Source organism: Scardinius erythrophthalmus, assembly GCF_964197995.2.
Source record: "Scardinius erythrophthalmus genome assembly, chromosome: 4".
Classification (NCBI taxonomy): Eukaryota; Metazoa; Chordata; class Actinopteri; order Cypriniformes; family Leuciscidae; genus Scardinius; species Scardinius erythrophthalmus.
The window spans coordinates 29,162,624-29,188,769 of record NC_138224.1 but is presented as its reverse complement, the minus strand read 5'-3'; the positions used below and the strand labels follow the sequence as shown (position 1 = coordinate 29,188,769).

Here is a 26,146-nt window from a genome sequence, read left to right as displayed (position 1 = left end):
CACTGCCTGCGTGACACGCGCGCCTCAGGTGCGGCTCGAGCCGCGCGGAAAACACATTCATTGCTAGAAATAGAACCGACGCCTATTTTTCACACTACACGCAAGCGTGTTGGAAGCGTTTCCAGGCAAAATAGAACAGGAAAAGATGTTTATATGTCATTTTGACAAGAATACATATTAATAAATGTTATTTTTAAGTCCTGGAAGTAATTGAAACTTCACAACTTTATTGTCCAACTCAAGGCCAGAAAATAAACAGTGACATAATCGATTATGGCACTTTGCCACATCGATGCTGAATCGTGCATGTCCCGCATTGCGATGCATCGCCGAATCGATTATTGTTGACACCACTATTGTTTAGTCATTCCTGGATAACAACATGTCATTCTTGGATAACAAAAAACCTCTGTTAGCCAGGACATGTCATCCGTTATTCAGAATAACATATGCACAACAATCTAGTTCTCTTTCATCATCTCGTGTTCGAGATCCACCTATGGGAAAGGCATCTGTACCTGACCTCTGCAGAAGCATCCAATTGCACCAAGTCTGGCTAGACAGACAGAAGCGCGCAGCCAATGCCAGGTAAGGTTCCGCCCCCTTACCTAGGGGCATATATAACGGCTGCAGCGCAGCTATTCTCCAGTTGAAATTCGCTTCTCGCGATCTCTGCACTGACACAGTTCGGTTGGATTACGCTGCTCACTTTTCGTGTCTTCAGGAGGACATATCGCCTGATCAGCCTCCACCAGACGTGACAGTTGTCTTTTCAGCCTTTTCTGCTGTGTTCTGCATTCGGAGCCGCCCGCGCTCTCGCCGTTTTTCACCTGCTCCTCTTTCCACGGCTGCCCGCCACGGATTTTTCCGAGTTCTTCTCCGGTATGTCACTGTCTAAACCTGCCGCTTCTCCGGGGAACAGCCTATCACGGGCCTGCCCGGCCGTGTGTGGTGTGCTCATCGCCGCTAAGGACCTTCACCCATTCTGCGTGGTCTGCTTGGGCCTTAAACACGCTCAAGAAGCCTTGGAGAACCCGGAAAATTGCAGTCATTGCCTTATGCTGCCCAAGAAGCTTTTACGACGCCGTCTTAAAGTTGTAGCGACCCAGTTCTCCGAGCTCGGCCCTTCTGACTCGGATGGGGGACACGGTGACGACGACGCACTACCGTGGGACTCCCGGGGCGCCTCCTCACTTATTTGGGCTGACCAGCCCAATCCCGCATTCACCGAAGAGGACATCTTCGTGGGCAACCTCACTCTTGTCGACGAACCGGCCGGTTCCGGCGATGAGGATGATGCGGCCCTTCTTGGGGTCTCAGAGGACAAGGAGGTCATCCCCCCCCCCCGGCGTTCCTCAGGCTAGCGCCCACGCGGCCTTACCTCAGTCCATCCTCCTGGAAGTTTGTGAGCGAGCAGCCGCTCACCTCAACATTGAGTGGCTGGCTCCACAGAGCGCCACCGACCAGGAGAAGGATATTTACGACGGGAAAGTGTTGGGACCTCCTCCCGGTCCGAGGAAACAACTCTTCCCCGTCCTTCCAGCGTGCGCGTAGCACTTGAGGCACAATTGGAGTGACCAACTCGACTTCAAACACGGTCTCACGGGCCTTGAATTAAAGGATATGGCAGCTCATGGTATGGGTGACCCCCCCGCTATCGAGCCTTCCATCGGCAGGCACCTTAACCCTGCTCAGGGCGGGCTGCTCGCTCCCCCTAAGCCGGTCTTGCCCAACAAGATGGACTGTTTTTCTGCCTCAGTTCACCAGGCCGCATACAAGTCCTCGGCCTTGGTTGTCAGGGCCCTAAACATTTCTTCTCTCCTCTCCTCTTACCAGGCGGAGATTTTGGACGAATTAGGGCAACAGCTGGAAAAGGGAACTCCTTCTCTACCCTTGTGGAAAGAGATCCTCACGGTGAACGACCTCGTCCTCCGTAACGCTTGGCAGGCCGTCCAAGCCTGCGGGCGCTCTATGGCGCTTTCTATGGTGGGAGAGCGCACGCTCTGGCTTAACCTATCGGGCCTTCCTGACAGTGAGAAGCGGCGCTCTCTTCGCCCCCCCCCGTCGCATTGATGCAACAACGGTGTGACGACAAAAAGGAGGAGGATGAGGCCTTCAAGTTATACCTTTCTAGGAAGGCGGCCCCACGCCAGGCACCCCCTGCGCGTTTGCCTAACCCACCTGCCATGGGACGACATTTCTACCAGGGCAAGGAAAGGCCCCGCAACAACCCATGGGTCGGTTCCCCTCCTCTCGAGGCTGCCCAGCCCATGTGTTTAATGAACGTTGTGTGTTCCCCCCCCCACGTTCAGGGGGTCTGTTGTGAGGGAAAGTACAAAAGCAGTGTCACCACACCGCACACACTCTGTTCCCCTCACCCAATTAATAAAGGCTTTGGCCAGTGTTTCCCCAACACAAAACACACAAAAAACAAAAAAACACATTAAAACAAACGAATCAAATGAATTCGTTAAGGAGAGAGGATCTCTCTCCGCAGAGAGAGTTCATCTGCCTGCAGAGAGAGAAAATCTTTCTGAACCCCTGCATGTCGCCCCTAGTTCGTCCACTAGATGGCGCCATTGCATCACAAATAAATCAGCTGGGCTTACACAGCTCCGCTGCGGCTCGGGTGGGAACACTCACGAGTCACGAATGGGCTTGGCAAACTGTTTCGGCTCCCGAGTGGGTAATGCGTACTATAATGCAGGGATACAGACTGCAGTTTACAATGAAACCCCTGCATTTCAACGGCGTTCTCTCTTCACACACGGAAGAGAGCGCTTCACACATTCTGAAAGAGGAAATATCCTCCCTCCTAAACAAGGGAGCGATTCAGGTGGTGCACCCCAGTCTGATGAATCAGGGATTTTATTCCCGTTATTTCCTGGTCCCAAAGAAGGACGGCTTCTCTCCGCCCTATCTTGGACCTTCGTGTGTTGAACAAACATTTGAGGAAATACAATTTCAGAATGCTAAATCATGGCTCGCTCGCCCGCGCCATAAAACAGAACGACTGGTTCACATCGGTCGACCTGAAAGATGCTTTCTTCCATATAAGCATTTATCCGCCACACATGAAGTTTCTTCGTTTCGCCTACCAGGGCACATGTTACGAATTCACAGTTCTGCCATTTGGGCTCAGTCTAAGCCCCCGGTGTTTCTTTCTGTGTGCGGAGGCGGGCTTAGCACCCATGAGAACGTCAGGTCTGAGGATTCTGACATACATAGACGATTGGCTCATTATAGCCGAATCGAAGGAGAAAGTGTTACAGGACACCTGCCGTGTGCTCACGCACATCACATCTCTCAGGTTCAGAGTGAATGTGATCAAAAGCCATTTTACACCCAGTCAGAATGTCATTTTCCTGGGTTTGGAGTTGAACTCAGTCTCCATGCGAGCGCGTCTCTCTCAAGAATGCGTTCTCTCTCTAATGAACTGTCTGTCGCAGTTCAGAGAGGGGACGAAAGTACAATATCGCACATGCCTCAGGCTGCAGGGTCTTATGGCTTCATCCATCCAGGTTGTGCCGCTGGGACTCCTGAGGATGAGAGCGTTCATGAACCCTCGGGGTAGATGCACTGGGCCCAGAGTGCTGCTGTATGCTTTTCCTCCCCTGTGCCTGATAATTCCCACACTGGCCAGGGTGAGAGAGCAGGGCCTGTGTCTCACTCTGATAGCACCCAGGTGGCCCAAAGCACCATGGCTGGCGGAGATAATCCCTCTGTTATATGCCGAGCCGTGGTGCCTCCCCCCCCGCACGGACATATTGTCCCAAGCAAACGGGGATATTTATCACCCGCACAGGGTGGCTCTTTGGGCCTGGCCCGTGAGAGGACGAACCTAAGCGCACTGGGGCTTTCGCCGCGTGTGATTGTTACTATACAGAATGCCAGGGCCGTTTCTATGCGGTCCTTGTATGGCTGTAAGTGGCAAGTGTTCGAAGGGTGGTGCGATGGGCGTGGTCTCACATCTTATCAGTTCTCAGTTCCTGATATTTTGTTTCCTTCAAGACCTCATGGAAAAAGGGAGGTCTTTTTCCACAATTAAGGTCTACTTGGCTGCGATTTCGGCCTGTCATGTGGGTTTTGAGGGCTCAACAGTCGGGCAGCATCCTCTAATCCGCAGATTTATGAAGGGTGCCCGTCGCTCCTTGCCAGTCGTCAGGAGAACTGTTCCTGAGTGGGACCTCTCCATGGTGCTGGAGGCTCTGTCTCAATATCCTTTTGAGCCTCTGGGAAGTATTTCCCTAAAGCTGCTGTCTTTCAAGACAGCTTTGCTCTTGGCTTTGGCATCTGCTAAACGTGTCAGTGAGCTACATGCACTCTCGGTTTATCCCTCGTGCACTAAATTCTCTCTTAGTGGAGATAAGGTTTCCCTTAAGCCTAATCCGGCCTTCATGCCGAAGTGCTTCCCTGCGTTCACTTCGGAGGTGTTGGAGCTGTCCGCTTTTCACCACCCCTTGTGTCAAGAGTTTTTGATGCTCAATTCTGGGCGCCGCTACAATGTTCCACGGTGTAAGACTAACAGATTTAAAAAGTCCATGATCCCAAGAGCAATTTGTTTTTTAAATGATTGAGTAAACATATTGTATTATTATGTGTTCTGTATGTTTTATGTAACTGCTGCTGTAAACCAAATTGCCCCATTGGGGACAATAAAGCTAAACTAAACTAAACTAAACCCTCCACCTTTTTCCTCCCTGGAGGATGAGAGGCTAAATGCTCTGTGTGACCAGTGCTTTCAGGGAGAGCAACCAGCTCTTTATTTCATGGGCGCCCCCTCATAGAGGGAATACCATATCTAAGCAATGCCTCTCACATTGGTTTGTGAATGCTATAGCTTTGGCATATGAATCAAAGGGAGTGCAGCCCCCAGGGGACATCAGAGCTCATTCCACGAGGGGCATAGCCGCCTCTTGGGCTTTGTTTAGGGGAGTGTCACTGCAGGACATCTGCTCTGCAGCCAGTTGGGCTTCTCCTCATACCTTTGTGCGTTATTACCGGCTGGATGTCACCAGTATCTCGGTAGCACATTTGGTTTTAGGGGTGGGGTCTTCTTAGCCCTTCCCTGCAACCCCGTTGGAAGTAACGAATAAGGAGTGAGTGGGCCGGCAGGCCATGCACATTCCTGTCACCAAGCATGCATTGCATCCTTTTCTGAGTGTCTTTATATGCACATTGGTGTTGCTGGGGTTATTATCGTGTGTGTGCTGCATACATGTTTCATGTCCTGCATGTGCACAGCAGTCATGTGTGTGCATCAGGATTGCAGGTTCATGATTATGGGACGTGTCAGGCACCGCCTCCCTGGGGGCGACCGTCCTTCTCTGGCTTTCAGAACCTCACTGTGAGTGTATTGGGCAATCGGGGAGCTGTCCATGTCTCTCCCATAGGTGGATCTCGAACACAAGATGATGAAAGAGAACAATAGGTTACTGTCGTAACCCCGGTTCTCTGAAACATCGAGTGGAGAGATCCACCAGCTTTGCCCCGCTTGCCGCACGAGAAACGAATATACTTACTGGAGAATAGCAGCGCTGCAGCCGTTATATGCCCCTAGGTAAGGGGGCGGGGCTTTACCTGGCATTGGCTGCACGCTTCTGTCTGTCTAGCCAGACTTGGTGCAATTGGATGCTTCTGCAGAGGTCAGGAACGGATGCCCTTCCCATAGTTGGATCTCTCCACTCGATGTTTCAGAGAGCCGGGGTTACGACAGTAACCTATTGTTTTTAATTAACATTTGTAAACTTTTAGGCATAGTTATTATAGTTATATTATTAAAATTAACATTATTTACATAATTGTATGTTTTTTGCTATATTTTTGCTGTCATCTTGATTTCATATGATTCAATGAGTCACATGGGTCATTATCATTCAATTGAATTTTGTAATGTTAATGGTCAAATCATGAATAATGTAATCATATTGATTTATATATCAACATTTTATTAAAGCTTTATTATAGCTTCTGGTGTTTTAAGGTCAATTCTGTCCTTCCTGTCTAATAAAGAGAGGCAGAGACAGTTCAGAGCCAGGATAAACGCAGATGCAGAAGCTAGGGCTGAGTATCTTGGAAAAAAGAGAGCAAGGTATTATAGTGATGACTCAGTGGAGTGATAATGTATCAGTAACAAGCAAACTTGAAATATTAATCGAAATAGGTTCACACTCCTATAAACATTCCTATAAACTAAACGCGTAATACGCATGTGCATGCCATCAGCGTTCTCACAGGTTCGCGTTTTTAAAGTTTGCGCAGAGAGAACTTAAGGGTTTTCTGTTAGAACGGTGTTGTGTTAGCGGCCCCTAAGTTAATAACTAATGATCTTTGCAACGGAAGTGAATCAATCAAAACTAACTTTAGCTGGACAATAACTTTACTCTAGAGCTGATGTAAAGCCAAAACAATCTCTGTTACTTTAATTTCCTATTATCACTGTAAAGCTGCTTTGGAACAATCTATATTGTTAAAAGTGCTATATAAATGAAGGTGACTTGACTCATTTGCAATAAGCCTAAGGGCCCTATCTTGCACCCAGCGCAATTGACTTTGTACACCGACGCATGTATCATTCCTATTTTGCACCCAACGCACAGCGGACTTTTCCCTCCACAGACGCACGTCGGTAAATTAGGAAATGAACTTGCGCTCCCGGGGGGGCGGTTCAGCGAAAAGAGGAGCCGTGTTCTGCCGCAAACGTTCCCTGGTGCTATTTTGCAGTTTCAGAAAACAATTCTGCCACTGACCAGGAAAAACCTAGTCTAAAGTCAGTGGTGCGTTCAGATGCTATTTTAAGGGCACATGCTTGGCCATAATGTAGCGTGTGCACAACGCGCATACACTTTGCTTCTCTACTCTACACAGACGCAGCAGTTCACATTTTTGCAAACCATACATAATTACAAGGAAAATATTACAACACGAGGGAAATCATTGTTGTGTCCATGAAGATGTGAAAAAAATAGGCATAAATCTAGCTTACACATTTAGTAAAATTATTATACGCCTGTTTAACCGAAGCTAATTTGGGTGGGTTTCTCCCATCCCCAGTGTCACTTCTCTGTCTTTTACGGCCCTGACGAGAACGTGAACCGCTCCTGGCGTGCGCCTGGCAAATCCGCCGTTATAATAGCAATCCACCATGGAACAAGCGCGCCTGCATTTAAAGGGAATGTGAGATGTCGCTCTGATTGGTTTATTTCACGTTACGCCCAAACCACACCTATGAATAATGTAGCTACTTCAGACCAACTCATTTTAGATTTGCGTCGGGCGCAAGAGTCATTTATCCCGCCGGTATAATAACTTGTGTTTCGCTTTTGATACTTGCGTTTCAGATCGTTAAAATAGGGTCCTAAATGTTTTAGCTGTATAATGTGTTGGACTATAACCTTGGCCATTGTTTATTTAGCATTATAAAACTGTTAGTTCCAATCCTTGATTCTAATTGGTCAATAGCTGTGCTTTATTCACGATAAAACACAGCTATGACCGCTTCACCCAACGGTTCTATTTATCACTGCGCCTAGGGGTGGGCGATATCTCGATATTTACGATATATCGAGATATTTTTTAAACTCGATATGGATTTTGACATATCGTATATATCGATATATTGTATATTAATTCTGATTTCGCCACTTTGCTTGTTTGCCTTCTCTGTGCTGTGCTCGCCCTCGCCCTCCTCCGCCTCCTTGCTTTTGTTCCCCATCCCCTCGCGTGTTGTTTCATTCAACCAAGTCCGACGAGTCCGGTCAGGCACATCAATCTTTCCCCGACCAGCGAGTGCTTGAAGTGCGTCAGAAACAGCGCGCACGCGATCAGTTGTTGTTGGAAATTTTTTGTGTAGCGTCGCCACTCGCCGCATTGCTTTTGTTTGAGGGCGCTTAACACACTCACACTTAACCAGTGTTGGGTGTAACGCGTTACAAAGTAACGCGTTTTGAGTAACTGGTAGTGTAAGGCATTACTCGTCTGAAAATGGTAATATTTAGGGCTGACTTCTAATAGTCGAGGATTCGACGATTCGATTCGGAGAGGTCCGATTCGACTATGAACCTCATAGTCGAATACATGGGCGTCAGTTTGTTTTGAAATGTGCTGGGGACAGAGACGCATTCGCATTTTCAGAAGGGCTGGGTACCATTTTTATTTTATTTTTTCAGGTCATGTTTTGAAAGACGATGTCCTGTAGCTTACTAATGTAAATAAATAAAAATGTATTCAAAAATCTGCTTCACATTTTCAGCAGGGCTGCGGAGCGGCTGTGAGTTGACTCCACACGGTTCTCATGTGCGTTAAAAGCTTTACATGGTTTAATGTACCTAAACAATGATTACCAAATTCCCCTCTCATGTTGCTCCACATAACCACTTAAAATGATAAAAAAAAATCGAACCCAGAGTCCAATTATTATGGTCGTTATCTGATATTAAGCATTTCTGCTTCACATTTTAGCAGGGCTGCGGAGCGGCTGTGAGTTGACTCCACACGGTTCTCATGTGCGTTAAAAAGCTGACTCCACACGGTTCTCATGTGCGTTAAAAAGCTGACTCCACACGGTTCTCATGTGCGTTAAAAAGCTGACTCCACACGGTTCTCATGTGCGTTAAAAAGCTTTACGTTGTTTAATGTACCTAAACAACGATTACCAAATTTCCCTCTCATATTGCTCCTCATAACCACTGAAAATGGTCAAAAAATCTAACCCAGAGTCCAATTATTTTGGACGTTATCTGATATTAAGCGTTTCTGCTTCACATTTTCAGCAGGGCAGCGGAGCGGCTGTGAGTTGACTCCACGCGGTTCTCATGGGCGTGAAAAAGCTTTACGTGGTTTAATGTACCTAAACAACCATCACCAAATTTATCTCTCATATTGCTCCTCATGTTTATGAAATGTTATGATATATGTGTGATATATATGTTTTTAAGCTCTTTTGTTTGAAATGGAAAAAATCTAGCTGCTATCTAAGAAAAGAAAAAGAAAAAAAAAGGTTCGACTATCAGTCGACTACGGCAAAATCTAACGAATCAGATTCGACTATGAAAATCCTTAGTCGAAAACAGCCCTAGTAATATTATTACAGTTTTCCCGAGCTAGTTACTTGCGTTACATTTTCCAGTAGCACCTTCATAACACACAAGGCACACAACACAGAGAACAGAAGGGAAGGGGAGGAGGGCGTGAATGGAACAGCGATTGGTCTGGGTTTGGCACGAGGTATCATTTACCATCACCGATTGGTCTGGGTTTGGCACGAGGTATCATTTACCATCACCGATTGGTCTGGGTTTGGCACGAGGTATCATTTACCATCACCGATTGGTCGACACCCGGCAGCCAGCAGCAGAGCGGCACCCTCAAAGACAGAAGAAGAAGATGGAAGCGTCAACAACGACTGCAAGCTCTTTTTCAGAGGAAGGTTCCCAGCAACAGAAAGCTAGTTTCGACGGGTGGAGATTCAGTCATTATTTTGAATATGTTCAACGGAAGGAAAATAACTTGACGGTGAAGTGCACACTCTGCCCGGGGAGAAAGCTGCTCTCCACCGCTTGTAACTCTACCTCCAACTTGAAAAAGCATCTGCAGCGACAGCACGGACACATCAAGCTCGTTGCGAAGCGACAGAGTGACATGAACGAGCAGCCCCACAAGCAGCAAAAACTTTCATTTGAACAAAGTACTACCAACATCAAAATCCGAAATAAATAAGCTTGTTGCCTCGTACGTAGTAGAAGAAATGTTACCTCTTTCTACCGTCGAATCACTGTCTTTTAGAAAGATAATCTGCAAAATACCGATAGCAGGGACAGACCAGCCGTTTTCCGACAGGAAAACCTTCGCAATGTACCTAGATAAATGTTACGCCATGATGGAAAGTGAGCTGAAGAAAACGTTTGAGAGCACTAAGTATGTGTCAACGACCGCTGACATCTGGACTTGTCACAACAAAAGCTACATAGGCATGACTGCCCATTGGATTAATCCAAGCAACTTCCATCGTGAAAAAGCAGCCCTTGCCTGCAAAAGAATCAAAGGACGACACACATATGACATTGTGGCCACTGAAATTGAGCAGGTTCACTCATCTTATGGACTGTCAGAGAAGGTCACAGCAACAGTCACAGACAATGGATCGAATTTTGTTAAGGCTTTCAGGTCAGTTGAATAATAGTTTACTTACTTGTACTTATTTGCAAATGTATAAGTTAATGAATTGTTTAATTTGATTGCATTAATTTGAACCTGTTAAGCTTTAAGCGTCGGCGCACTGAAGCGTTTTTTTATTATTTAGTTCAAAGTTACTATCAGATTTAATGTTATACATTGACAAACTATACATCATTAAAAAGATATAAGACTCAAGTTTCAGTATTTGACCACTATTGCATTCTGAGAAACTTATAGTGACAGTTATTTCTTTTTGGATGCTTTTGTGTCAGGAGTTATGAAATGCTTTCATTCATAAACTCCCGTGTTGTCGTCATGACAGCGATACACAAAACAACGTCCCTCATTATCTTCAGATTTTAAACATAAAATGTTTAGACATGTGACTTTAGCTGTAGTGCATTTCTAGATTGCTACAGTGCCAACTTAAATTTTATTTTCATGAGGATGTTTCATACAAATAAATTTCTAATAACTTTACAAAACTTTGAAGCTATTTATAACATTTTTTTTTCATTATGACAATAATTATTTCTACATTTACAATAAACTGCCAGGTGTCAGCTTTCAAATGAGATCATACTTGTGCTTTTAGTACAAAGGGTTCATAAACTGTATCTGTTTCAGTTTGGGTATGTCATTTCTGGGAATTTTTCAAAAGTGGGGTTGCAGCTTAACACATGATATTATTACTTTTGAATTGAATAGGCCACACATTATAGTTTTTTCTTCTTCTTGCACTTCTCACATTCAGGGAGTATGAGCCCAAGCCAGCAGCAGCAGCAGCATCCGATTCAGAGGACGAGGGATCAGGGGAGGATGAAGAAGTGTCATTTACCGATGTACAAGAAGTGCTCTCCACGGAACAAGAAGACCCAGGACACTTTACTCTCCCCCCTCACTTAAGATGTGCCTCGCACACACTTAATTTGATATCAACTGTTGATATTGAAAAATGGTTGACAGTGACAAACAAAACAATTTACAGAAGTGCCACTGCAAAGTGCTCTGCCCTCTGGACTAAGGCCAGCCGGTCTACAGTAGCTGCAGAGCTAGTGGAAAGCCTTTGTGGAAAAAAGCTCATGGTGCCTACAGTGACGAGATGGAACTCTTTCCATAATGCAGTTGCACGAATAACTGAGATATCCAGACCACAGTTGACAACTCTCTGCAGTCAGTTAGGTGTACGAGCCTTTTCCGATCGAGAGTACAAATTCCTTGTAGAGTATTGCACAGTCACAAAACCGCTTACAAAAGCTTTGGACCGTTTACAAGGTGAGATAAAGTATAGGTTAATGTAAACCTGTGGCTTCTTGCCTTTCCTTTTTTTGAATGTTAAACATTTGAATCAAACAAGTAATTCATTCATTGATTCATATTCATTCATTCCAGGGGAAAATGATTGTTATTATGGCAATCTATTACCGACACTGGAGTCTCTGATGTCAAAGACCTTGGCATTGCGTCCCGGCCTCTCCGAGATGATGGCAAATCTGCCTGATGTCATAGTGCAGGTAGGCTGTGAGTGTGTATTTAAGACTTACTGACTGTAACTTTATGTGATATGAGAGAAGCCTGTCATATGCACAATTGCACATCCCTCCACTATCACAGATGCTTCCATTATCACAGTCTTCTAAATGAGAATGTAAGAATTGTATACTGGTACTGTGTTTCTGAAGACCTGGTATAGTCAATATGCCTGTTGCATCATTTACATGTCAACTCCTTCCACAGGAAGGTATGTTTTTCCTATTTAAGAGAAATATCTAATTTTATAAATCTCTTTCTTACAGGCCATCAAAACCCGCTTTGCTTCTGTTTTGGACAGTAGGGAGGGTCTCCTGGCTGCTGTCACTCTGCCGAAGTTCAAGATGAGGTGGTTGAGGGAAGAGACCAGGAGAGAGGCCCTAAAGACTCTGCTGATAACAGAGTGTCGTGCTTCACCCCTGGCTGCCCCCCACAATGAGGAACATGAGGTCAGGCCTCCACAGATTAGTCCAGCATCCAGCAGTAGTGAGGATGAATTTTTTGTGTTTGAGGAAGAGCAGGATTCAGGATCTTTTGGCCCAGACAGGGAGGTGATGGAGTACCTGAAGTCTGGGTCAGAGATGGGGGTCCTAGACAACTTCCCCAGAATTAAGAACTTATCTTTAAAATACAATACAGCACCAGCATCCAGTGCTCCAGTGGAGAGGCTATTCAGCCTGGGAAGCCTTGTTCTCACTCCAAGGAGGAACAGGTTAGGAGACAAGCGCTTTGAGAGACTCCTCCTTATGAGGTATAACCACTACTTTGACAAATAAGCTGACACATTCAGAAGCTCATATTTTGCACCAGAAAAATGCCTTACAGTAAATGCCAACTGTATTTTCACTTTTATTTACTTTGAGTCTTCTGTATTTGCTTTAACTCATTTCAACAACCTACCTCTCCTCTGCACTGTGTTTTGCTTTTTAACAATTTACCTCTCCTCTACACAGTGTTGGTAAGGCCAGTCTTTTTCATTAAATATGGATATATTTTTTTGAGGAAGTTAATTTTTTTTTTGTTTGTACTTGTTAATCAACAATGAAATAGATTTTTTGCACTAGATGGTTTTTGTTACACATTGAGGAAGTTAATATGTTCTTGTACTTGTTATAAATTGACAATGAAATAGATTTTTTGCACTAGATGGTTTTTGTTACACATTGAGGAAGTTAATATGTTCTTGTACTTGTTATAAATTGACAATGAAATAGATTTTTTGCACTAGATGGTTTTTGTTACACATTGAGGAAGTTAATATGTTCTTGTAGTTGTTATAAATTGACAATGAAATATTTTTTTTTGCACTAGATGTTTTTTGTTACACATTGAGTAAGTTAATATGTTCTTGTACTTGTTATAAATTGACAATGAAATTGATTGTATGCACTAGACAGTGTTTGTTAAACATTGATGAATTTAATATATGTTTGGACTTGTTATAAATTGACAATCAAATTTATTGGTTGTTTGCACCAGACGGTGTTTGTTAAACATTGAGGAAGTTAATACTTGTTTGTACTTGATTGCACAAGTACAGTTGTTTGTACTTTGTGCTAGACAGTGCCAGTCTGTTGTTGGCATAATAAAGACCCTAAATAACACTCCTCCTTTGTATGTTCTTCCCTCCATCTGATGCATCTCAGGAAATTATAGAGTAATTAAGAAAAAAATGTAACTAGTAATATAACTAGTAATATAACTAGTTACTTTCTCCAGGGAGTAATACAGTAAAGTAAGGCATTACTATTTTTGAGAGTAATATGTAATATGTAACATATTACTTTTTTGAGTAACTAGCCCCAACACTGCACTTAACATGCTCCCCTGTAGAAACGGGCCTGGCAGCTCGCGCAAGGTCTAGACGGTCTAGACACGGTGAAAGTTTCCTGATTGTGACGGATGGCCTAATTTAGATGACACATTATAAATTAGCATTAGCCTACCTATTCTGCTATATACAGTGCCAAAAAGAAGAGAAGAGGATAAAGGTGGATAAAGACAGAGGTAAAGTGATGTAATGAATGAACCGTTTATCTAATTGCATAGTAGTAAGATACTGTAATTTAATGGCAGTTATTTTTACCTTAACCTTTATGCTAGCAGTTGTTCTGAGTTCTCCAGAGGCCCCAGACAGTGTGATTTTGTAACAATCATGTAAATTTTTAGATGCATTTGTATCACATTTTTTTATTAATGTTTTACTCTACAGTTGTGCAGTTTTTGGGGGATATATGGCATTTTTTTTATTTATTTGCCAAAATTACTAATGATATTTCTATTCAGGTTTATTAAAAATAGTGCAATATGTATTATTTCTTCCTTTATTTTACAGTTAAATTAGCATTTTTGTATACAGGGATTTTTTTTTTTTTTTTTTTTTTAATGTCGCAGAAACACTTTGTTCCTACATGAACTGCCTACCTATTTGCACTTCAATAAAAAAAGACTTTGTGGTATTTGGCATATTTGTTTTTGCAGTAGTTTTTGGGGGGTTATTTTTCCTGTAAAGATATCGAGATATATATCGTATATCGAGATATAGCAAAATATATCGAGATATATTTTTTGCTCCATATCGCCCAGCCCTAACTGCGCCCTTAATAAAAAGAATGAGACAAAGTTTGAGAACGGTTTGTTGTTTTTATTTGAGTTTTCATGCATATTACACATTGGAACGTTGTTGTTCACGGTCAGGGACTATTTTTTTCTAGCGGAAGGAATGCTTTTATTGATTTAACTTCATGAAAGTTGCACTAATACATTTTTTTTTTTACTTTAATATTGTGTGGTAACCGTTTTATAAAAGCAATAAGGTACTAGAGGCAAGTGCTGTATCGTGAATAAGTAACGGCTGAAGGGCGTTGTTAGGCACGACGCGAAGCAGAGTGCCTGCAACCCCTTCAGCCGTTACTTATTCACGATACAGCACTTGCCTCGAGTACCTTATTGCTAACTTATAATTGTACAGATTTACTGTAAATTTTACACATTTTTAAATCATTAAAAACTTGTCAGCGTCTCTTACTTTGTTTCAAGTTTGAGTGTTGGAAAGAAAAATGATACTGAGGATGGTTTTTATGGTAATCCTGAAAAATATTGCAGAATGTCCTTCCGTCTAACAATGACACAGGCAATTAATTTAACCCATATTTGTGTGTTAAATTACACAATTCTGTTTTTTTGTTGAGTTAGATAAACAAGTCTTATTTACTTTATAGGAAAACATTTTAAAAAAAAATCCAGCTTTTTTTTATTTGGTTCTGAATTTTGAGTTATCAGCAGCCAAAAATGAGCCCATGTCTATATGAAATCCCAAATTGATTATATTAATTGTGATTAAATGTAGTTTTCCGAGCACTAATTGTTTGTTGACCTCCAATTATGGAGATCAGTACATTTGTATATGCCAACAATGGTAGAAATGTAATTTAAAAATTCATCACGTTACCCAGGAATGACATTTTCATGGGGAAAAAGATCTGATTCACCCAAAAAATGGTTAATTACATTCTTGAAATGTGTACATATTGCATTACATACACAACACTCTAGAAAGTCTAAAAGACCAACCTGTTTGTTCCTCAGTATCTTCTTGTTTCACTCTGAATATTTCTTCAATCTTCATTTCTTCACTCTCCTCTTTAATAAACACCATCTTTATAATCATATGCTATGTTGATCGCAGTCGCTTCACCAGGAGTTTTTCTGTGTGTTTCGACAAATTGTCATTATTAAGATGAGAATAATTAACAGAAAGATAAATAAATCCACACTAAATCTCTGTGTGTGTCTCATTCAGCTCTAGTTCAACAGTTCAGTGCACTGGTAAGAGTCAGTCAGAGTGAGCAAAAAAAAAAAAAAAAAAAAAACTAGCACTAGTACCAATAATAATAATTAAAGAAATATATACAGATACTTCATATTTACTTACACTTTATATTTGCTACTTATTGGCTTTTATATTATATTTAATAGATGATACTTTTATCAAAACATTTGCTATTGGTTAGTAAAAGTTAGTGTTCTGGTTGCATTTACACAGTTTTGACCAGCAAGTGTATAGTCATAGCAAACATTCACTGAATCTTGATTAGGAGTTTTAAAAAGTTACGTTTTTCTCATTACTACTTGCCAGTGACTGAATTCGTGTTTACAATAAACTGATAGGGAGAGAAATTAGACGCACATTTTCTGATACCCATGTGTGGATGAGTTTTACACATAAAAATAATTTTAATTAACGCTAGATAAAGCAATTAATGTTGTGTTCAATAATAAGTAATTTATCGCTTGTATCGATTTAAACGGCTTAAACGCTTATAAACACAAACCCGTGTTCAGATGAATCTCAACAAACGCAGGGATACGGCGCAGCTTTATGACGTCATACCGCCAGACCAAAATAAAAGTCCTATTCACACACTGTCGTTTAAAATCATAATACGTACACACACACACACACACACACACACAAGCTAAATTTTCAGCATCATTACTCCAGTCTTCAGTGTCACATGATCCTTCAGAAATCATTCTAATATGATGATTTGATGCTCAAGAAACATTCATTATTATTATCCATGTTGAAAACAGTTGTGTACAATTTTTTTTTCAAAATTCTTTGATGAATAGAAAGTTCAAAAGAACAGCATTTATTTAAAATAGAATATTTTCTAACATTATAAATGTCTTTACTGTAACTTTTGATCAGTTTAACTCATCCTTGATGAATAAAAGTATTGATTTATTTGATTTCTTTCCCCCTAAAATAAAATTAAAATCCTTACTGTCTCCAAACTTTTGAACGGTAGTGTTTAATGTTACAAAAGCTTTAGATTTCAGATAAATGCTGTTCTTTTGAACTTTCTATTCATCATAGCATCATGAAATAAAATTGTACACAACTGTTTTCAACATTGACAATAGTCATAAATGTTTCTTGAGCATCAAATCCTCATATTAGAATGATTTCTGAAGGATCATGTGACACTGAAGACTGGAGTAATGGTGCTGAAAATTCAGCTTTGATCACAGGAATAAATTACACTTTACTGTATATTCACATAGAAAACAGCTGTTTTAAATTGGAATAATATTTCACAATATTACTGTTTTTGTTTGTATTTTTAATCAAATAAATGCAGCCTTGGTGAGCAGAAGAGACTTCTTTTAAAAACATTAAAAATCTTACTGACCCCAAACTTTTGAACGGTAGTGTGTGTGTGTGTGTGTGTGTGTGTGTGTATATATATATATATATATATATATATAATCACTGAGTCTGTGTAAATGACAAAACTGTAATGTTTGTGTGCAGAAACCATTATCCCTGTTTCAAAAAATAATGTGTGTTCATAAATAATATTTTATGGCTACATTTCAGTATTGAAATGTTTTTCTAATATTAAAATGTAGACCTATAAAGTTAAATTAGTATAAAAAATACTTTGGCAAAAAATGTCTAAGAATTATGATGTCCCATGAATCAGTAGAAGATAAATAAAAGAAGCAATACAAATTACAAATGTATATATAATCATTCAGCATGAAAAAGTATCAAATTAACAGTTCAATCTAAGCACTTTTTTTTTTTTTTACAGCTTTTTAATGAAATATAGTAAGTCAAGTCTCAGGTGTCAAGGGTCATTTGTGTGAGTTGCTGCCTACTGTAGCAGGAATAGTTATAGCCATGACCTGCATGATTTAAGGAACCAATCTAGGCTGACCACAAGGGCTTCAGGGGCCTATACCATGAAGCCGGTTTAGGTGGCTAGCCAGCTATGTTTCAGTTTAGTTTCCGCCATAGTTCGGTACCATGAAAGTAGTTTGGCTTTCATCGGTGTTTGTTGCCATGGTATCTTACGCTGCACAGCTAACCTGCTCCGGGGCAGGTTATGGTCTGGATTCAAGATCTCAGACTGAAGTTTGACCAATCAGCTGAGAGCAAAGAAACATATAGGTGACGTAACTTATTCCCAGTGTCTGTTGCAATGACTTCACCTTTTCTTCCAAATCCGGTGGACATCTCAGCGCAAATTGTTTGACGAGCACTTCGTAGAGGAAGAGTTTTTAGCCAGACAAAATCCCCTTGCTTTTCCTGATAGTTACTTGTATTAAAGATACAGATTTTCCACGGAAGGAATGTCTTATCTTTGCGAACTTCTTGAGCCGCACATAAAGAATTTAACACGTCGAATTCATGCACTTACTGTACCGCAAATGGTATTGCGTTAAGTTTTTTTGCACATACTTGCACGGTGGGTGACGCACAGAAGCTAGGGGAAAACACGGTTTGTCGAACCATTCGCAAGGTGGTCTTCGCTCCGCAGGAGTGCATTAATAGTTTCATTAATAGTGTTCCCCGGACATTTATCGACCATGTCCATAAAAGAGGGCTTTTATAAAATTGCTGGTAAGATATATTGATAGGGTGACATCACATGAACACTTTTTTTTTTTGCAAAAAGCAAATTTCACAAATGTACTATACAATATGATACATGTTAAGAATTATTTTAAATCTTTATTATTATTCTGTTAATCTTATGATAGGAGTCATTGCAACATGTATGCAGTCTATTGCTCCAATCTCCACTGCTCTAGGGGAACATGAGGCAGATTATGTTAATAGGAAGTCCTATCACAGCCTTAATGTTCAGGTAGAGATGGTGTGAATATGTGAGATTATTTTCTGTGAGATGAATCTTTGAATTAATAGTAACATTAACAGATATAACAATGATCTACTAAACATTTGATCTGCAGATGACTTGTGGTCATGAATGTATGATCACAAGTTTGGATGCCAAATGGCCTGGCTCCAGTGCTTGTCTCACAAATTTTCCTTGAGTCTGTGTTGTGTCAGCGCTTTGAGGAAAGCAAGTTAAATTTGGTACAGTACAAAAAAGTGACTACGATTACAAGCTGTCAATATTCGGGTTATGGTCGGGTTAAGGTCACTATTTGGGTTTCTGAAACATTCGGAATAACCCGTTTACATGCGTGTGTAGAGAGAGTTACTCCTGTATACATGGAATTTGTAATCAATTAGCAATATCCCGATGTAAACGGTGACGCACGGTTAGCGTCTGGACGTACGGACAACCTTAAGACGCAATATGCGTCATTTCCGATTCTTCTTCCTGTATCCAAAGACAACAACAGCAGCAGCACTCGGATAATGAATAGTTTGGGGCAGATAGCGATTGCCTTTGTTTGCGCTTTGGTGCTGGTACTGACCCACCAGCAGCACTTGATACTACTGTGCCTCATGGTCTTCATTAATAGAAGGAGAGAAGGTGAGCAAGAAATGGGAAATGTAGCTGGAGCTGTGCCACACACATCCACGATACCCGTTACCACCAGAGCCCCCCGGACACTTTGGATGAAGGTGCGCAGTCAGGACTGGTGGGAACGGGTTGTAATGATGGAGTTCACCGACACGGACTGGCGTGACAATTTTCGTATGTCACGTCAATCTTTTGCTAAACTTTGCTGTATGATGGAGAGAGTGATGGAGCCCTGTGAAGTAACCATAACGCAGAAAGATTTGAACGGGCCCACTCCATTCCTCAAATCATAGGTAAAAATATGTCCTGCTCTTTTGTCTTGATAATTTCAGTGCAGTTTTCTGAGAATAGGCTAAATGTGAAATGTACTATGTGTGTAGGCTACACTGCAGAGTGTAAACTTATTTTTATTTAATTTTTTTATCATAGGCTGTGTGGATGGGAGTCACATCCCTTGTTTGCCTCCAAGTGATGGCTACAGGGACTTCATAAATAGGAAGGGATGGCCCTCCTACATCCTCCAGGGAGTCTGTGATGACAAATACTGGTAAGTGTTTTGCCATTCCCAGCTTTTATATTAAAGTTTATGATGATAATAATTTGTATATAATGTTGACAGACATACTCCACTAAGCTATAATAGAACCCCTCCCTAGCATCTATTGAATGTTTTACGAAGTTTTTGAAATTAGAGTTCAAGGAGGTCCACTGTAAAAAAGAAAAATAGAAATTAAAAAAAAATATTACATGCTTCATGTTCAAATAATTATGATCTCATTATTGACCTGAAAGAATTGGAATTATAATTTTTGCCATAATCAAGCAGCCCCAATTACACTTTGATTCACTGTGATAATTTTTCCATAGCTTCTGGAGTGTGAGCTGCAAAATACCTGGTTCTGTACCCCGCATGCCCACTCCTTCCCAAAGGTAGGTAATGCATGAAAACAGCATTTGAAATCTTGTTTGGTTGTTAAATGTAAGAGGTAACCAGAGTTTTAGATTTTATACTTGCGACCAAATTAAAATGTGTTATGACATAATTTCGGACACTAATATTTATATCTCAATGTCCCATTTTAGAGAGCAGTGCAGATCGAGGGGCAGGATGTGGATTTCTTCCTACTGGGAGATCCTGCTTACCCGCTGATGCCCTGGCTAATGAAGGGCTATCTGCAGTCTCCAAGACTGACACCACAGGAGGAATCCTTCAATGTGTATTTGAGTTCTGCTAGAACAAGTATTGAGATAGCATTTGGTCGACTGAAATCTCGTTTCCGTGTTCTGTTGAAGCGCAGTGATTTCCATTACACATTTACGCCATACATGGTAGCAACATGTTGTGCTCTGCACAATTTTTGTGAGATGGAGAAGGAGCATGTGAGATGGGCAGAGGAGGCAACATCTGCAGGAAGGCAGTTTCCACAGCCTGTGTCACAGGCCAATAGGGCCAATAACAGTGCAGTCACAGCCATCAGACGGGCACTAACGGATTACCTTGCTGCACATGTCCCACTCCGTAGGATGAATGTAAGATGAATGGGGGTGATGGGAAAGAAGCAGATCTAAGCTAATGATGTTACTTGCATTGCATTGTTTTTTCTAAGGTCTTTAAATGTTTATCTGCTCTCTGGAGTGTGAAACCAGCTTGAGTTTGTTGCTCCCTACTTATGAAAGACAGAGAAGAGGTATCTAAAAGTTGTGTTTACAATTTCTAATAGAAGTTCAGCACATGCAAGTTTTCAAGTAACTTTTATATAACATTTGTTATTCAAAATAAATCATAAAAAAGTAACAGCTTTGTTTGTTTTGTTTATACAAATGAGGTAAAACTGAGGTTCAGTTAAGGGTCAACTTGTAGCTTTTAACATATGGAGCAAGTGTGGAACAAAGTGCCTCTGAAAATGTTTTGTAATAAATAAAAATTGTTTAAAAAAAGGTGCAAAGTGTAAACCTTTTACAAAAATACTTTCAAGAACATACTTCGTAATAACAGAACAAAACTGACACAACTGTCTCATTAATCATAAAGTGGTATGGATTAAAAGGTGGGACGCTACAGTTGGAAGAATCTTGTAAAACCTTGGTCACCATCGTTGTTGTCATCACGTTCAGGCTGAGGTGTTTGTGAGTAGGGGACACGATGTGGAGGAGCAGGGGGTTGCCCGTAATAGTCAAAATGGTTGTTGTATGGATGATACATTGGCTGGGGCTGAGAATTGGTAAAGACAGGTTGAGGAGTTGGCCGCTGGAATAAGGCACCTAACCCTGTGAGGAGTTGGGTTATTAAGACACTCGTTGAACGGGTTGTTTCTGCGATCAGTTGAGACATGAGTGCTTTATCCCTGGCATGGCTCAACTGCCTTTGCTGCTCACTCCATTGGTTCTGTGCGTGCTGCATTCTCTCCATGAACTGTTGTTGTTGAGTAAGTGAAGCAGTTCCACGGGGCCTGGACCTGCGAGCAGACAAGACAGCCCTTAGCTTGCCCCATCAGCTATACTACATAATGGGCCCTATTTTAACGATCTGAAACGCAAGTGTCAAAGCGCAAAGCGCAAGTAACTTTGTGGGCGGGTCTTGGCGCTGTTGCTATTTTCCCGGCGGGATAAATGACTCTTGCGCCAGGCGCAAATCTAAAATGGGTTGGTCTGAAGTAGCTTCATTATTCATAGGTGTGGTTTGGGCGTAACATGAAATAAACCAATCAGAGCGTCATCTCACATTCCCTTTAAGAGCAGACGCGCTTTTTACTATTTATATACTATTATACTATAAGCGGATTACTATTGTAACGGCGGATTTGCCAGGCGCGCGCCAGGAGCGGTTCACAGCCGAATAGAGCAACACTCTCGTCAGGGACGTTGGGATGGAGAAACCCACCCAAATTAACTTCGGTTAAAAAGGCGTATGATAATTTGGGTAAATGTGTAAGCTAGATGTATGCTTTTATAATAAATTGTCTATCTATCTATCTATCTATCTATCTATCTATCTATCTATCTATCGTAATAATGTATGATTTGCAAAAAATGAAAACTGCTGCTTCTGTGTAGATGAGAGAATCAAAGTGTATGTGCGTTGTGCACACGCTACATTGATTATGGCCAAGCATGCGCCCTTAAAATAGCATCTGAATAACATGCGCAACGCGCCACTGACCTTAAACTATTTTTTCCTGGTTAGTGGCGCAATTGTTTTCTAAACCTGCAAAATAGCATGAAGGAACGTTTGCGCCGGAACACGCCTCCTTTTTTGCGCTGAACCGCCCAGGGAGCGCAAGTTCATTCCCTAGTTTAGCGACGTGCTTCTGTGGAGGGAAAAGCGCGCTTTGCTCGGGTGCAAAATAGGAATGATACATGCGTCGGTGTACAAAGTCAATTGCGCTGGGTGCAAGATAAGGCCCAATATCTCTTCTTAATCACTATAATCAAAGTGACCATTAAAGAAACTGATTATTTTCAGACATTACACAAGGAAGAGGATTGACTTAGTGTTACAATACTATGCTTTAACCAGTTATGCCTTAGTGATACTATTTAGAAATCCTACCAGGAGTAGCTGCAGTGGGATTTGATGGCTGTGTAGACCGAGGAGGCGCAGTGGCATCCGATGGTTGTGTAGGAGGTCCACTTGCCCCATTCTCTGCATCTGGCCAAAAAAGACACCAAAAACAAGCAAAACGTTAAAGCTTGATGTTAGAATAGTTGGGAAGGCTATTGTTCAGTGACTTCTCCTATTAAGCTAACCGCTTACCTGTGTTATCATCCACACCATCATCATCCTCTTCTTCAAGATCTAGTGAACCACTTCCACTTGTTACGTTGCTTGCTGCGTCTGTCAGGTCAAACGTTGCATCACTCTCTGCAAAATAGCATAAATACTATGTGCATAAAATAAACAAAAAACAAGAGACGTCTTTTTACGCATCATGAGGAGACCGCAAAATAGCAATAGACACTGCCTTACACTGACGTTACTTTACATTAATTTGACGTTTATTTTACTTATTTATCATGGACAGTGCATGTTAGGCAGCGGTTGTGGTACTAATGAGTAGCATTACTATTTATTATAACAATTGACCTTAGTAACGTAGCTATTTTGCTCAGATAAGGCGAGCTAACCTACCTTGGTCGTCAGGTAACTGCTCCTGTTCGTCCTCAAAGCCGACATCTACCCCGCTGTTTTCGGCAGTAGTGATGGGCCTATTCCCCAAAATCTCATCCATTATGTCGAACTGGGGGAAAGAAGACGGGTCGGACCCGCTAGTACCGTTTTGTTTCTTCGCCTTGAAGTATGCCTTTTTCAGCGTCTTCCAGCGGTACTTGATTTGGTCTGGCGTCCGTACAAACCCTGCTTCGCATAACTTTTTGTCACCTTCTTGTAAATCTCATTATCTCGGTACTTTCTGCCGTCAACAAAAGACATTATATATTCATGGTTTTCACCACACTAATAAAGAAATTGGTTTCGCATGTTAACCTCTACTTGTTTACTTCCGGTTACGCGCCGTCTCTAACGTTACTCAAAAGACCAAGATTCCTTGCAAATAGAACATGCGCAGAACACAAATCAATGTTCCTTTTGATGGGGATATGCCGATACGCGTTTACATGACCAAATATTCGGGTTAGAAAAGGGGTACCCCAGGGATCATATCCGGGTTTTTAAAAACCGGGATATGAGCATATTCGGGTTTTTGCCGGTGTTTACATGGCCGTGCGCGACCGGGTTATTGCTAAAAACCCGGTTTTGAATGGGTTATTGGCTGCATGTAAACGTAGTCACTGTTAATTTGAACGGAGATAGAAAAACCTACACAATAACCCCCTATCATGACCCTCAGACAGGGCCACAGCACCGCTTCAGTGTGGCCCTCAGTAAAACCAGAGTGAAGATAGAGATGACCTTTGGCATCCTAAAGGCACATTTCAACTGTGTTCGGCCCTTAAGAGTCACCAGAGCGGGCATCACAGATAGTGGCTGCATGTGCCATTCTGCACAATATAGCCACCAGTAGAAAGGAGCGAGAAACACACAAAACCAGCTTCTCCCCGATGAAACTGACCCGATCACACTTGACCACCCAGCTGGTGCAGATGTAGATGCAATCACCATACAATATTACACTTAATAAAAGCACATTGAAACTGCAGATAGGTCTCAAACTGTTTTATTGGTTTTGTGGATGAGAGGGAGAAAGAGAGCAAGAGAAAGTTGCATTAATAAATATTCATACTAAAGTGTTACTTGGTTAAATAAGTTCACATACTGAGATCAGTTTCATCCAGCTGTTTGATCTCCATTTGTTTTGTTTTTTTGTTTTTGGAGCCTCCTCAGCTCACAGTCCAGCTCCTTTAGTGAACAGTCTAGTTCAAGTCTCCTTTAGTGTGCAGTCTAGTTCAAGACTCCTTTAGTGTGCAGTCTAGTTCAAGACTCCTTTTGTACAGGGCCCTGACTGAGTCTGTTTCCACCTGAAACATAATTCCACCACAAACATGATCATTACAATTTTCCTGGAGGCTCATCAAATCACAAAAAGTTCCTTGACTTCCTACAAACACAGGACTGACTGTAATTTATGGCAAGGGTTTTAAATCCTTACCTTGTTCACATTTCTTCTGAAGCCCATTGAGGTAGAGGCCTCAGTTTCTGGGGCAGGTTGTGAAAAATCCTACAATAAAAGAGATGTGTAAGGGCCAGTCCCTTTTTTATGCCACACATTGAAATGTTTTCCATAATAAAAAGCCCAGTGCATTCACATCAGCAACTGTCTGAGAACACACAGACAGAGTGTCTTCATTTCCTCCACCCTAATAAATAAAAATAGGCCAATGTAAAGCATAACTGTTGTAAAGCAGGTTATGTTTGGTGTTCTGTCTGCTGCATACTGACCTCTGTGTTGGAGACTGTGTGTATGTGTGCTGGCTTCAACAGGGACACTGTATTTCCCTCTACTGCAGAACATACAGTCAGCCATATTTACAACTTAAAAAAGTAGTAATGTATTGCACATGTACCCAGTGTTACTTGCTTAGAGGAGCCAGTACCAGGGTCAGATTGTACAGCACCTGTAATCACATCCATAATCGGCCGTCCATCCCTTATTGCTACTCAGAGCCAACTCCTCCGCCAGTGTATTCTGGTTTTCTGAATTTAACTCTTTATTTCTGTTTGCTGCAAACAAGTGTTTGTGATAAAATGTTCACAAAAATAATAAAAGGTTGTGGTAAATACTCACCACTTTGAATTATATTTTTATATTTTGTCTTTATCTGCTGCCAAGAACATTTGGAGTTGGGGTTGCATCTAAAAATCAATGAATATTAATCTTTCTTAGTACATGCACATTTTTATATAAAAATAGGCTATATTACACGTATAGGCTACACATACATATATACATAATTTTACATAAATGTAGAACGTATTTGTTTAACTTACACATTAACAATCAGCAATCTTTCTCCAACAGTCTTCTCTTGCTTTGGCAGCAGAGACCGTATTGTTTCGAGCTTGAAATACATATTTAAATTCATCGTAATTATGAATGATTATCTCTTGCTCCTCCGCGGAAAAATATATCACTCTCGCTCTACCCGCGATTGGTTGTTCAGTGTCGACGTCACTCTTCTTTGTGCACGCGCGCGTGGAGTAATCATAGCTTGAGGATCAAAGCCTGAGTTGACAGAGAAAGTTGATGAGCTGCATCACCAATAAAGCCTGATTGTATCGGTTTGGTTTTGTCAACTCAAAACTAATCCTGTAACCCCGAGTTTGTTCAGCTACCTTCATGGTACAGGCCCCGGGTCATTGAATCTCACGATTCAGTCAAATCCACAGATTTGTTAACGAATCACCACTGTGTGCTGCAGTTCTGCTGTGGCTTTCGTTGCAAAATAGAGCAATAATAGCCTACTGACAATACTGTTCTAAATGTAGTACGTTACTTAATTTTACCCTTTTGTTTGTTGAACTGTTGTATAAAATCAAATGTCATATTTGAAATGGTGTTGATATTTGGGAAACATTGCATTCTTGCTCGTATAATATGATCAACATTAAAAACAATAACTCACACAGGTTATGTTTTAGTATCGAAGAGAGTTTTAATCTTAAATATCAAAGCAAAGTCTGTGTCTATATT

The 26,146-nt window shown here is 41.5% G+C and overlaps 1 protein-coding gene across 1 annotated transcript in view; it reads right to left on the bottom strand.

Annotated features, from left to right (window-relative positions):
* The window catches only part of LOC308689494 (uncharacterized protein), a 29,060-nt gene extending 12,905 nt beyond the window's left edge, over nt 1-16,155 (bottom strand). Inside the window, exons 1-2 of the mRNA XM_081363224.1 lie at nt 16,041-16,155; nt 15,280-15,414 (exon numbers count right to left, since the gene is read on the bottom strand). Coding sequence (XP_081219350.1) covers nt 15,280-15,376 — 97 coding nt within the window. The 5' untranslated portion in view covers nt 15,377-15,414; nt 16,041-16,155. The remainder of the gene's footprint in view (nt 1-15,279; nt 15,415-16,040) is intronic.
* Nucleotides 16,156-26,146: the final 9,991 nt, after the last annotated feature.